The sequence below is a fragment of the Urocampus carinirostris genome, chromosome 10 (assembly GCF_059441175.1).
Source record: "Urocampus carinirostris isolate Australia breed hairy pipefish chromosome 10, RoL_Ucar_1.0, whole genome shotgun sequence".
In the NCBI taxonomy this organism is placed as follows: domain Eukaryota; kingdom Metazoa; phylum Chordata; class Actinopteri; order Syngnathiformes; family Syngnathidae; genus Urocampus; species Urocampus carinirostris.
The window spans coordinates 23,933,394-23,947,733 of NC_142358.1; the positions used below are offsets into that span (position 1 = coordinate 23,933,394).

General features: G+C 37.5%; 1 protein-coding gene across 1 annotated transcript in view; it reads right to left on the bottom strand.

Annotated features, from left to right (window-relative positions):
* Positions 1-14,054, bottom strand: part of numbl (NUMB like endocytic adaptor protein) — a 32,851-nt gene extending 18,797 nt beyond the window's left edge. The window contains exons 1-3 of the mRNA XM_088345710.1: positions 13,889-14,054; positions 10,496-10,570; positions 6,941-7,015 (exon numbers count right to left, since the gene is read on the bottom strand). Of these exons, the coding sequence (XP_088201836.1) occupies positions 6,941-7,015; positions 10,496-10,570; positions 13,889-14,014 (276 nt within the window). The 5' untranslated portion in view covers positions 14,015-14,054. The remainder of the gene's footprint in view (positions 1-6,940; positions 7,016-10,495; positions 10,571-13,888) is intronic.
* Between the last annotated feature and the right edge of the window lie 286 nt (positions 14,055-14,340).

Sequence of the window (14,340 nt, forward strand, 5' to 3'; positions counted from 1 at the left end):
CTACAGGAGGGCAAGGAAAAACTCAAAAATCTCAACATGAGGAAAATGAAGAAACCCTGAGAAGGGACTGCACATGAGGTCATCCCCCTTCCAGGATAACCAGGCTGCAATGGATGTTGCAATAACAAATAATACACAGATATTGTCAACATAAAATATAGGTTATTCATATGCTATAGAATGGAAGTGTGTTTTAAGCCTAGATTTAAACAGTTCCACTGAGGTTGCAGATCGGAGGTATTTCATTTTCGTCCTACATTCCATGCTGCCGCTCCTATCCCCTTTGCTCAGCAGAAAAAAGCAGGCAGACACAGAGATGACACCGCTTAGTCACTGGTGCCTTCCAGTGAGTGAGAGTGTGAGAGAGTGAGAAAATGAGAGAGAGAGAGAGAAATAAAGAGAGAGGGAGAGATAAAGAGAGAGTGAGAAAATGAGAAAGAAAGAGAGAGAGAGAGAGAGAGAGAGAGAGAGAGAGAGTGACAGAGAAAAAGAGACAGAGACAGAGAGACAGAGACAGAGACAGAGACAGAGACAGAGACAGAGACAGAGACAGAGACAGAGAGAGAGACAGAGAGAGAGAGAGAGAGAGAGAGAGAGAGAGAGAGAGAGAGAGAGAGAGAGAGAGAGAGAGAGACTCTCTCAGGGAGCTGGCTCAGATTGTTCACTTAAAGAGCTGGCTCATAGAGCCGTTTTGTTCGCAGATTATTTATATTATGAGCAGTGTTGTGCACGATAGTTTTAAAAAGTAATTAGATATAGTTACTCACTACTTCCTCCAAAAAGTAACTTAGTAACTATTTCAATTACTTTAAAAATAAGTTGTACAGTATGTCAAAGAATTCAAAATTTTCTGAGTAGAACTTGAGTCTGTTGAATAGACCAACAGACAGGTAAGTTGTGTAATAAATCATTTTAATATTTATTGCACCTCACCAGCAATAGATTTATCCTACACATGAAGTTCAACAAAAAATGTAATAAAATAACAATCAGCAGGAAAGAATATAAAGTGAGTTTAATCAATCAAATCTAACTCGATTGGTCAATTGTAGAGATGGAATTAACGATTCTTTTTATAGAAGGCCGGCTCTTTTGGTTCCCAAATGCCTCTTGAGGTTGTTTTTGTTGTTTAATCCATATATTAACATGTATTATGTATTATTATGACTGACTTAAATTGGGGAAAAATATAGTAAAGTTAACACTTAAAATTTAACACTGAAAAATACAGGAAACATAAATTAAAATATTTAAAAATCTACAAATAAAAATGTACAAAACTGATTATACCTTTTTTTAAACTCAATAAATTCAAAGTCAATGGAAAAGAATCCCTGAAAAAAAATGCATTTTGACCAATCGCAAGAGAAAAATAGCCTCTCAAAGGGAACTGGCTCTCGATTGATGGATAGCCACCTCTAAGACACGGTTAATAGAGCCATTTTCTTCGCGAAGGAAACGAGTGGGTCGCCGTACCATCAATTCTCCTTTTGTTCTAGCGCATTAGTAGATACTGTATTCGTAATCGCTATCTAACTATATGATTGTCGCTATTTTGAGTGGTGAGATGATCCCAAAAGATGTGACGTAAACAACTCGGAGGAGAGCGAAAAACTGCGCCACTATAAACAGCGTCAGGTGTGCGGGGACACGCCGCCTCCAGCCCAAGTCAGTAACGGTAAAGGTGCTGTAACGGCAGAAATAGTAATAAGTTACATTAAGCCGTTACGTAACAGTGTTATTTACAATGCTGTTATTCCCAACGTCGATAATGAGAAAGTTATTTGAATTGATATGTATTTCCAAATAATATTCATCTCATCTCATTAGCCGTACCGCTTATCCTCATTAGGGTCGCGGGGGGGCTGGAGCCCATCCCAGCCATCTCCGGGCAGTGGGCAGGAGACACCCTGAACTGGTTGCCAGCCAGTCGCAGGGCACACAGGGACATACAACTCATTCGCTCAGGTGTGACCTAGGGACAATTTGGACCGGCCAATTCACCTGAAATGCATGTTTTTGGAACGTGGGAGGAAACCAGAGTGCCTGGAGGAAAACCCACGCAAGCACGGGGAGAACATACAAACTCCGCACAGGAAGTCTGGAGCTGGATTTGAACCCACGACAGGTTCCCATGACATGAACTGTGCCGCACAAGCGCTAACCACTGCGGCGCCGTGCTGCCCTATCCAAATAATATTATCATATTTTAATAATACAAGTCTATGAGACTATGGCAAAACCATTTAAACCCTGGAGGCCAGTCAGAATCTTCGTATAGTATGGGAAATACCACAATAAGCAAGTCTCCCCTATAAAATCGTTAACATTATTTTGATGATGGAGCTTATTTCAAGCTTTGGAATGTTTGCTCCACTCGACTTTGCTTCCCAGAAAGGTTTATTCAGCCTGCCTCAGCATCTACCGACTTGGAGGGGGGTATCGCTTTCTTCGTGTATATTTAGGGGCCCCGAGCTCACCTCTGACACTCCCAAAACAAGAAGCGAAGCGCAACACAAGAGTTGAGAGGCCCATGAAAGGCACAAAGGAAGACAGAGGGGCTCACACAAGCATCCACTCGCATCCGTTTTAGCCTCCAGAAACAAAGGGAAGGGGTGAGCGAGGACAGGAGAAGAGAAAGTGGATAAAGGGACGAGAGCATAACGGGCCTTTCAACTGCGGACAGGGAGTGAATGCACGGGGCTATTGGTACCGAGGTGAAAGCCAGGGCAGAGCTGTTTCTCTTTTCAGTCGACTGACAGCGGTCATGTGATGTCTGCTTTTGATTCAGTGTCCCAACAAACGGGTAAAAAGGCCGACCCATGTTTGTATGAAACCTCAGTCAAGTGCGGAAAATGCTCTGTCTGGCGTAAGGTTTGTTGTTGTGTGTGTGTTTGTGACTCATGGCACACACAGTATAGCAATGCAACAAACCGAAACGCCATGGTCTCATCTATCAACGGGAAAAGATTTCAACTTGCTTTGACCTGGTGGTGTCCCGCACCAACACAGGAATTTTTTATTATTTGTTTGAAAATTTGCCCTTTGTTGCATCAATTATTAAAACCCAGAAAGGGAAAAGCCATGATCATAACAACCAAAAAAGTACAATACTGGTGGTGAAAAAAACACTTTTTCAGTTGTCAAGTCATTTTTATTTGTATAGCCCTTAATTACAAGTAGTCTCAAAGGGTAACAGACTATTACAGACTACAGATATCGTTATTAGACAATCACCTGATCTAAAACCTACATGAGGGCAAGGGAAAACTCAAAACCTCAACATTAGGAAAGTGAAGAAACTTTGAGAAGGGACCGCACATGAGGTAAACCCCCTACCAGGCCAAAATGGATGTTGCAAGGGCATCAACTAACAATACACAGACATCATCAACAACAACAAACATCATCAACATGGGTCATTCATAAGATATAGATTATCAGTGTGTTTTGAGGAGGATTCAGATCAAATCTCAGAGGGCAGAGTATTCCACAGCTCTGGGGCCCAAAACAAGAAGAGATTTTCTCTTGTTTACGAATGTAACAAATCGAAAATGTCGCTAAGCAATACAGACTATGCAAACACAGAAAAGGAAGCGCACCCAAGGCCTCACATCAAAAGCATGTTCCCCTTAAAAGGGTGCGAAACACCAGCTACGATATGGTATGCAATGTCTCCTTTGTTTGGCCAAACAAACAAAGATTTCTGCATTCAAGAATTCAACATTAAACTTGAGAAAACATGTAGCAGTAAGTTTTCCAAATTCTAATTTTACCTTTACTTTGTTTTTTTGTATTTATTACTTGCTTGTTTTATTCTTGTTTCATATTTTGGCTACTCTAACCACCTCTGCTCTAGAGATAATCCTGTAACGACAAGTGTTAGAGTTTCGTTCTGCTTTGTATATCAAATTGTGACATTAAACTCATTTGTGTGGTCCTCCTTGGGATCTTCATTGTCTATGCAGCTCATTTTTATTTCAATAATTATAATTAATCAATGCCAATGCCAACCCATATGATATCCATGTGTATTTACAGTATGGGGGTTCAATGGGACTTAAGTCGATAATACTTTTGGAAGCTCATGAATTTAAACTCATTCCGTCCCATTGAAATGAACGAAAAATCCCAAAACTTTGGATTGAAAATATAGGTATTTTGCAGTGTAGTACTTTTCAAATTCTATTTTGTCCACTGGATCAGAAGAACAAAACATAGGTGGTGTTTTAAAGTCGTGTGGTCTTTTTAACAATAGAGGGTGTCCCCAAAACATGTTATACATTTTAGCAGTTAGTAAGTCCATAATTTATTCGTATAGAAATCAACTGAGTGATGGCAGCCAGACTTCTTTTTGGAGAAGGAACATTTGTTCTAAAATGCTACTGGAAGGATGAAAACGCAGTAGAATTGTAAAGATAATCTGTTTTAAGAACCATCAACATGAGTTACCATCACTTGAATTAAAGATAAGTTTAAAGCTAATGAAACTGTTCAGGACATCCTTTAAAAAGCTTTCTGGAAGACCACATATATCAACAAGCCCCACAAAAGAAGAATAATTACTGGAAACGTTTCAACAAAGTCAAAGCTATGGGGGCAAGCTAGTTGTGGGGTAGAGATTTCAAAATCATCTATCCATCGCATCATGTAACATTACATTGCAAAATAAGTCAATGGTCTTAATGCTTGCCGCGCGGACTTTCTTGGACTTCTTTGAAACATTTTCAATAACATTCTTCTTTTGTGGCTCTTTTCGATGTACCTGATCTTATGGACAGTTCTTAGAGATGTTCTGAACAGTTCCATCAGCTTCAAAACTATCTAATTCGAGTACAGACGCTCCCCCTACTTACAACCATTCGAGTTACGAAAAAAGTAGATACGAACATTTTTTTCGGGATGGCGAAAAATATCCGGACATTGCTGTAAGTTAGATTTTGTATTGTGCACCTTTTTTCAGAGTACAGGACATTACTGTAGTGCTTCTTTCCGCTGCCACCGATGTGTGGCAATGTGAGAGGTCACCTATACCTATACCTATAAATCCGCTTCGTCTTCCTAGTTCGTGTGTAAACATACTGTATTTCCAGCGCGCTAAGAACTTTGACATTTTTATTGTTTAATATATCGTGCATCCATTCAATATGGTTGGTGTATAATGTGAAGAAGTGGCGAGCCGTTTCTTTTCAAATGAAAGTGGAATGTGGATTCAGTTAAGAAAATGGATGGGTCACTTTTTTGGCCACTTTTTACCAAAGAGGAAGAAATCGCCTGACTGTTGAAGCCCATCTTCCAAAAGTAAGTTGAACTTAAATTCATTAATCTTTATGGAGCATACTATTTTATAGAATGTTTATTTTTTTGTACAAAATAATACAGGTTACTTAAATAAGCGTCTCTAATGGTAACTCTAATTGGTGGTTGTTTGTAACACTCTCCAAAATTGTCCGTTTTACAGCATTTTTATCCTTCTAGAAGTATTTTAGAATACATTTCCTTTCTTCAAAGTCAAGTCAGGCTATAATCACTCGATTCAATGGGTTCAGTCTATCAAGAAATAATGAATAATTAAGTAAGCAGCTGCTAAATATGTACATTTTTGGTACACCTTGTATATACAGTATATCTCCATTGAACTCAATTTCTACTCTGTGCTGCTCTTAACTGTGAATATTATTCAAGAGTCCCGAGTGGGCGGTACTCATAGAAGGAGGCCACTCAGTCACTAAACATGTCTTGAGTGCAATTTAATGTCTGAGCACCTCTTTCTACTAATCGCCCTTGGCAAGTTGCTACCACCAAGATGAACTCAGACGTGAGGGAGAATGTTTGAATAACACACTAAAAAACTAAATCAATCATCTTGTCTTTTAAATGTTAGTTTTAGAGGCAGTCTTTTCGAGTAAGTGATTAAAAAAAGAAAATAGATTGAATTAAAGTGAATTGTGGAATATGTCTTGTTTTTTCCTACAACTGCCACCTCAGGCCGAAAGGAGAATTGCAATTGACGTGCCTATGCATGCCGCCGCGAAAACCGACTAAACCAGGCATGTCGAACATACAGCATTTGTTTTGACCTGCCATCAATTTCTGAGTACCGGTATATTAAAAAAGAAGACCGTTTCTAGGTCATTTCTATCAAAGGTTTTCTTTTTCTTTCTGCAAACCAAATGCTTTCTGTGTTTGCTAGAGGGTAGTGTTGAGTTTGTATAACGTGGTGAGTTACTTCAGGTGTAAAACCGCATAACTGTTAAATAACTCACTTAACACATTCAATGCCAAACATAAAAATCTTATTTCTGTCATGATTGACAAAATGAAGACACCTGGGGCAATCGTTTGGCGCGCAGGAGCGTGCTCTCTGATTGGCTGGCACTCTCCTCTTAAGCCGTCAGCGGCCAGAGGAGGGTGTCAGACCGTACTTGTGTCTCTCTGTGTGTTTCGCCAGATTACCAGTACCAAAGACTTCTCCTGCTTGATTCCTGCCTGCCTTCTGTTTTGATCTGTTTCTGCCCCACGTTTACGCCCTGCTCTCCTGCCCTGGCCATCTACCTGCCCGCTAAACTGTACCGATTCTGCCTACCTGTCACGGAACTGCCATCCCGTCTGAAGCGGCTGAGGACCGAGAAACGCCGGCGTCCAAAGTAAGCTCTGACAACTCATTCCAATAAAGATTCCTTTAAAACAAACGCAATTGGGTCCGAGATTCCGTCCTGGTTCATGACAATTTCCCCATTGTGTGTGAGTTAATGTTTTATGTTAGGAAGGATTATAACAAAATAGGGGAGGTTACTAACGTAAGCCGAATGATAAAAGCATGATACTCAAAAACAAAGTTAAAAATTTGGAGTTGACATTTTTTTACTGAAACTGGGTTTAACATCCCTGCGGTAGAGTTCACAGTCGGCATTGAACATACAAAAAAAAACATGCTTACCTTGGTTTTGTCATCCACCACTCTGAGTCCGTCAGCTGAAACCCACAAAACTGCCTTTACTGTCTTTTTCCCGCTCTACAAGAACAACAAAACAAACAAACAAAGAAAAACTTAACAAGTTTACCTGATTTATTAAGGAATTTGAGCTTTGATGTCATCAAATCTTGTGAGCAAGGCCATACTAATGACATAAAGTTAAATCAAACGTTGTGGGTGGTCAAGCTGCGAGGAGAACAATGTAAAAGGAAAGCTTGAAAATACTAAAATAGCATGCCAGGAAATCTGAATGTGTGTGAGAGGTAACCGGAAAGAAAAGAAATAAATGAAATAATAGTCTTTGAACCATTGTGCAGGCTCAGTTATTGCGTAATCCCACAGAGACAAAAGCAATCTGAAGAGACAGGAAGCAATTTATGCTTTTAAATGAGGAGGTGGATGAGGGATTTATTAAAAGGACACTCGAGAGAGGGTTTTTTTTTCCTGAAAAGTGAGAGTGGGAGGAAAAAAACTACATAAAATACTATAATCATGTGCACTTCAAACATACAGTAATGTTTTTTGGTGTATAGCAGGAAAAATGAGCAAGAAATATGTACAGTGAATCTCCAAACGTGCCGAAACAATATGTCGTAAAAGATGGTCTATGCAGCCTTTTGAAACCTTTGGTGAATAATCGCTATACAAATAAATTGGACTTTAATTTTTACATTTAATTTCAAGTTTGTGCATGGTAGAGGAATTTCCTTTTTTTCCTCTACGTGTTTGTTTCACACCCAGGTTGTGTGTTAAAACAAGCGCGGGAGTTGAGCAGTTTTGTTGAGATTTTTATTGAACAGAATATTCTAGGCAATGTAGGTTACAGTACAAGACAGTGTGGTTTCACAAATGCGCAGACAAAATAGCTGGCAATCCCTTTAATACTAGGAGGGCGGGCTATGACAAAAGCAAAATTTTCGAGGTACAGTGGAACCTCGATTCTCGACCATAATCCGTTCCAGAACCCTGTTCGAAAACCGGTTTGGTCGATCACCGAAAATCGTTTTTCCCATTAAAAGTAATGTAAAATCAATTTAATCCGTTCCAACAACCTGAATGTTTACCACAAACGTAAACATGAAGCTAACCCAGGCTAATCGTACGTTCGCGTTAGCATAATCTTCCGTACGAAAGATTACGCTAACATAAAATCAGGTCGTTTACACATCATTAGCACCCGGGTCTCCACAACAAGTGTTGAGCGGTTAAAGGATAAAGAAAAGATTTATGAATAGGATTTATTACCTTTTTGGTGGTCTGCAGAAGCCATGCTCTATTCCCTCGAAAGAAGGGAAACTCGCACATTTTCTTCATATTTTGCTATTATTTCTTTCTGAAATGCAATAGTTGTACGCACTACTCTTCTTTTTTCACCTGTAGCAACTTTGCTGCTTGCACCGACCTTCTTCCGAGGCTTAATTGGGGGTTAAAACACTCCGTTCACCGATATTATAAACGAAAGCAAAAAGAAGTGCGCGCTCACGTGATAAAAAGTTCTTCACGAGGGGTGGGGGCAATCTACACCCGTATGCCGCTCAGCATCGCCCCTAGCGTACCGGCATTCGAACTCCGATTTTTTGAACGAAAAGTGAAGCGAGAATTTCTCAAAATTTTTGGTCGAGAACCGATTTGTTCAAACTGAGAGGCGTTCGAAAACCGAGGTTCCACTGTAGTGGAAAAATCCCTACTTCATTGGGTCTGGGAAGTACTGATAAAGCATTCTCCTAACTGCAAACCTAAAACATTATTTGAAACAACGTTGAGACTGAATAACAACTGAATGAAGGGATAGATTGAGAAAGTCAAGTGATTACATCAAGAAGTAAATGATAACGACTCAAATATATGAATAATTTAAGCTTTATCAATTAAGACTAAATACGTGAAAGAGTTATAAATGACTGAAATAAGGTTATACATGAAGAACTAATGCAATCGTGACTATATATGCAGCAACACATCTCAGTATTCCAACAAAGTTCTTGTTAACTTCTTAGGCCCATTTTGAGGACTTTGATTATCATTGGGGGTTATTTTGTGGCTCCTTGTGTGTCTAGGCTCCCTTTTAGGTTTGGTTGTTGTGGTTAAAGTTGGGCTAAGAGGCTAGGAAATGCAATATGTCATAAGAGTGTCTAAATCCATATCGTAAATACAGATCTAAGGCCTTAGCCTATTCAGATTTTTGGTCTCTAAACGTTAGATGTTATGATTGGAGAAAGACTAATGCGACTGAAAACAACAGATCGGCGGTCATAAATGTGGTCCCTGAGGGTACCTGGTAACCCCCAAAGAAAACTTAGGTAGCTAACTCAGGACTCACTAAATTATCGGCACCGACGGTTTAGGGCAAGAGAAAAAATACAACAGGAATAAGGATTTAAAAAAAAACGACTTTGTAAAAAGTTTACACGAGGCAGCCATGCGAAACAGCCGCTTATTTTTGTTTTTTTTTCACAAGAAGGAAGAAGATTGATAACGCTGTGAAAACAGGACGTATTGTCCTTAAATTTGGTGAGTCCCTCTGTTAGCAGGACTTTGGCTAATGTTCATATGCTAACACTACAGATCTTATTAACTGCACTGCGGTTTTTATTCGTAAACACATACTTTATGTGTGACATTCAGTGTTTTCATCCTGAGGTCAAATGGCTAGGCTAAGCTCCTGTTTTCTTGTCTTTATTCACTATCATATATATATATATATATATATATATATATATATATATATATATATATATATATATATATATGATGTACCAGAGCTATATCCCCCTAGTGGGAGGTAGCTAGAGTCAAGAACATGTTCACATTTTTTGACTCTTTCTGAGAGATTGATACAGAGAAAGGGATTCCCAGCCCCTTTCTTCTCTGGTCTAATTTTTTTAAGTACTTAAATGTCTTTATGTTGTTTTATGAGAATTTAATGAGTGAAACACATCAAATTAGCATCTAGTGACGTTCTGTTGGTCATTTATAGTTTTATAATGTCCCTTTTTAGTAAGGGAGAAATAAATGTTATTTTTCATTTTGCAATGGTTCATTTACAATTTTAAGCAAAGCCTTTCACATTTTTGGTTTTGGCCGCAAATTTTAATTTCGGTGTACAGTGAACTGGGGTTTACGTTCCAAAAAGTACCTTTGATGAGAAAAAAAACGTCTTTATACAGGCCCAAGCATTGGTTAAAAACAGTACTGTACCTGTAAATATTTATTTATTTATTACGAATACATACTCTTATAGGGACAGTTTAGCCAATCTGAATGCAAAAAATATATGTATGAGGAAAATCAATGAAGCAACAAGACCGTGAAAAGTGAACTGCACTATACAGAGGGATTACTATATCCCTTGTTTAACAAAATATTAATATAGCAGCAACATTGTTATACAATAACCCTTTTTTAAATGCACTAATAGCTAAAAATAAACATCACTCAGCTTCAAATATATGGGTGAATCCTTGGAATAGACTATTACAAGTGTGTGCACATGTTTTTGTGTGTAGATGATCTACTCACAATTTTAAGCTTTTTCACTGCTTCTTCACACACATGCATGCCTCTAGACTCCTCCACCTCCACCAAGCCCAGGTACTGCAAAACAAAATGATTTTGTTTGACTTTTCAACCAAAAAAATGATGTTTGAAAGTAATAAGCATGACATTTTTTGAACAATGTAGTCAAATATCCTCCATTACATACTACAGTGATTAGATCATATAGTATTTTTTTACGCAAACGTTAATCTGCCATGTACTACACACGCAACACATCCATTAGGTAATTGTCTGTTGGGTGATAAAAAATCTCAATTTTACTTGTAAATCTGAAAGATTTAAATCGAAACAATAAATCCGACCCAACACACATTTATCGTCATTTACAGACGCTCTCCTATTTACGACCATTTAACTTACGAAAAACAGTAGATACAAATTATTTTAGGGATGTTGAAAAATACCAGGACATTGCTGTAAGTTAGATTTTGTATTGTGTGCACCTTTTTCTGAGTACAGGACATTACTGTAGTGCTTCTTTTCGCCACTACCGGCGTGTGGCGCTGTGAGAGGTCACCCAGCATCCACCCGGAAGAAAACAAATTCCCAATTCCTCTTCCTAGTTTGTGTGTAAATATTCCATACTGTCTATACTATTTCCTTTGAACTTTGACATTTTTACTGTTTAATATCTCGTGCATCCATTCAATATGGTATGTGTAAACTGGAAAGAAGAGGCGAGCCATTTCTTTTGAAATGAAAGTGGAATAAGAAAGCTTGATGTGGTTGAGAAAATGGTTGGATCACTTTTTTTCTGCTACTTTTTACCACGGAGGAGGAAGTCGCCTAACTGTTGAAGCTTCCAAAAGTAAGTTAAACTTAATTTTATTTATCTTTATAAAGCAGATTATTTTATGAAATGTTTTTTTTTTTAGTACAAAACAATCCAGGGTACTTATACAAGCCTTAAACATACTTACATTTTGTTCATAAGTAGGGCAGCGTCTGTATATGGGCAAACAACTCAGAACAAAGTACCAGATTTTGAATAAGTTTTGAATATTTTGAATAAAATGCTTAGGTGTACACTTGATTTCACAGTTTTCAGAAAAATAAAATTGTTGATTTTTAAAAAATAAAAATTAATCAGGTAAGTGTTCGCATAACGCTTGTGGCAATTTTGTTAAGGAAGTCGAAAGTAGAGGAATAAAGAAATAACCATTCATTTCGTGAAATGTTATGTAAACATGCCACAAATATTAAAGTACATACAGTATGGCATGCTTGATGGATATCTTTTGTAACAAAAGTAGGCCTGTCACATTCTGAGCCTCAAAATCAATATTAGGCCCCTGTCAGGCTCATTTATCAAGATTGGACATGAACACAATCTGAAATAAGATTGGACCAGAGCTAATATAATAACTGTTTATTTCAAACTTTAGTAGACATTGAAAATAAGGAGAGAAAGCATCAATACTTTTGAAATAGCAAAGAGGACAGGGAAAGTAGTCTTCATACAAGAGAACTCCCTTCCCCTGTGTTTGAGGTTGACCGAGCCTGTGTCTCTTTCCAATGGTTAGTTCTATCGAGAAGATTCAATTGGTTTTTGCCATGTACAGGCCACAATGGCAGGCTTGTCGCTGTGATGGGAATGTTTGTGACTGTGAATGTGAATGCACTTTTTCACTTCAAGGTCAGGAGAAAAATGTGTGCCCTGCAGCACAAGCTCTCGCTTTGGGATTATTGTGCGATGCCTCACTCTGGTTCTGCGGAGGCTGAAGCTATCAGGATTGTTTTGTTTCAGTGGCATAGTCACTCAAAATGAATGAGAATATCAGAACCGATTTGTTGGAAAACTGTTTATATATATATATATATATATATATATATATATATATATATATATATATATATATATATATATATATATAGTGAAGAAAATAAGAATTTGGACACCCTGCTATTTTGCTATTTCTACTTAGAAATCATAGAGGGGTCTGAAATTTTTATTGTAGGTGCATGTCCACTGTGAGAGAGATGAACTAAAAAGCAAAATCCAGAAATCACAATGCATGATTCTTTTTTTAACAATTTATTTGTGTGATATAGCTGCAAATAAGTATTTGAACACCTGAGTAATTGAATGTTAATATTTGGTACAGTAGCCTTTGTCTGCTTTAACAGAGGTCAAACGTTTCTATAAATGAAGACCATTTACATTTGAATCAGAATCAGATATTGCGAATAATATAGCTCCTTTCAATTATATTTTTTTATTTAAAAAAAAAATCAAACAAAAATGAAAAGAAGTACATTTACAAGAAAAAAAATGAATTGATGTGTTTTTGGAACAATATAAATCTTTTTGAAAATATGATTCGTACATATTTTCCCATTCTTATATATATGTTTATTTTACTACATTTGAGCTTAATTTTGGAATCGGACATTTGGCAAAGTGTACCAACACTGACCTTCATATTACATTTTAAACTTGTAAAATGATAAATCATACTATAAAGGAGCTAAATTATTTGATATGGCAGACCATTTACATTTAAATCAGAATCAGATATTGCGAATAATATCGCTCATTTCAATTATATTTGTTTTATCTGATAAAAATGATCAAACAAATATGAAAATAAGCAAATTCACAAGAAAAAAGATGAAATGATCTGTTTTTGGAACAATAGATTGATCGATAGATCGATAGATACTTTCTTCATCCCCGTAGGGAAATTCACACTTCCAGCAGTATCCTTGTGTTGAAAATAAAACAATAACAAAGTAAAAGTAATGTGTTGATATAGGGTATTTAGATAGTACTACATCAAATACACACTGTAATAAAAATACGGAAATATGCAATGAGCGGGTGTGGTTTAATGTGGACTTTTACTCCCCCGGGTGGAGTTAAAGAGCCTCATGGCATGAGGAAGAAATGATATAACTCTTTTTGAAAATTTGATTAGTACATATTTTCCCATTCTTATGTATAAGTTTATTTTACTACATTTGAGCTTAATTTTGGAATCGGACATTTAGCAAAGTGTACCAACACTGACCTTTATATTACATTTCAAACTTGTAAAATGATAAATCATACTATAAATGAGCTACATTATCTGATATGGCAGATCCAGATAATGTCACTCTTGAATAAAATTTTAAATTAGAAGATTTATTTTCTGTGGAACTAAATATTTTCCCTAAAATATAATTATTTAACACATTTTAGTACCCTACCCCCCCAAACTAACTTTAACTGTAAATTTTGAAGCAGCACAAGAATCTTTGTTGAAATTCCCACCAAAATTTGTGTTAAACATGATGCAGCGCATTTATTTGTGATGTCCCCTTGTCATAAGTATTAGAAATCTCTTGAACTCGAGGCTTGCGTTGGCTCACCCGTACAGAGAAGTTGCATTTTCCCTTTCGTACGGCTTCTTCGTCCGCCTGCCACTGATGCGGTCTGCTAGCCTCAGGAACGTAGGTCGGTTTCTTCCTCCTCAGGCTCTGACGAAGCTTGTTCATCTCCGGGGTCGCGTGCTCGCTGGTACTGTTGACACAAAGAGGGAAACTCGTTCAATTTCTTGATAAGAAACATTCTGTTTGAGAAAATCCATACAACTAATGTCCACATAACCTCTAGGTAATCAGTGACGTGCAGTAAAGGGGGCAGGGGAGCCTCTGCCTCACCTGTTATCATGGAACTTCTCCATAATATAAGAGGTACCTAATACCCCCAAATCGGCCAGAAATTTGAAATATGCCTGATGTGCGCCTTGTATACTGGATACAACTGGAAATGCCAACAGTATCAATTCGCATACGTAACTACACAAGGTTTAATGATATAC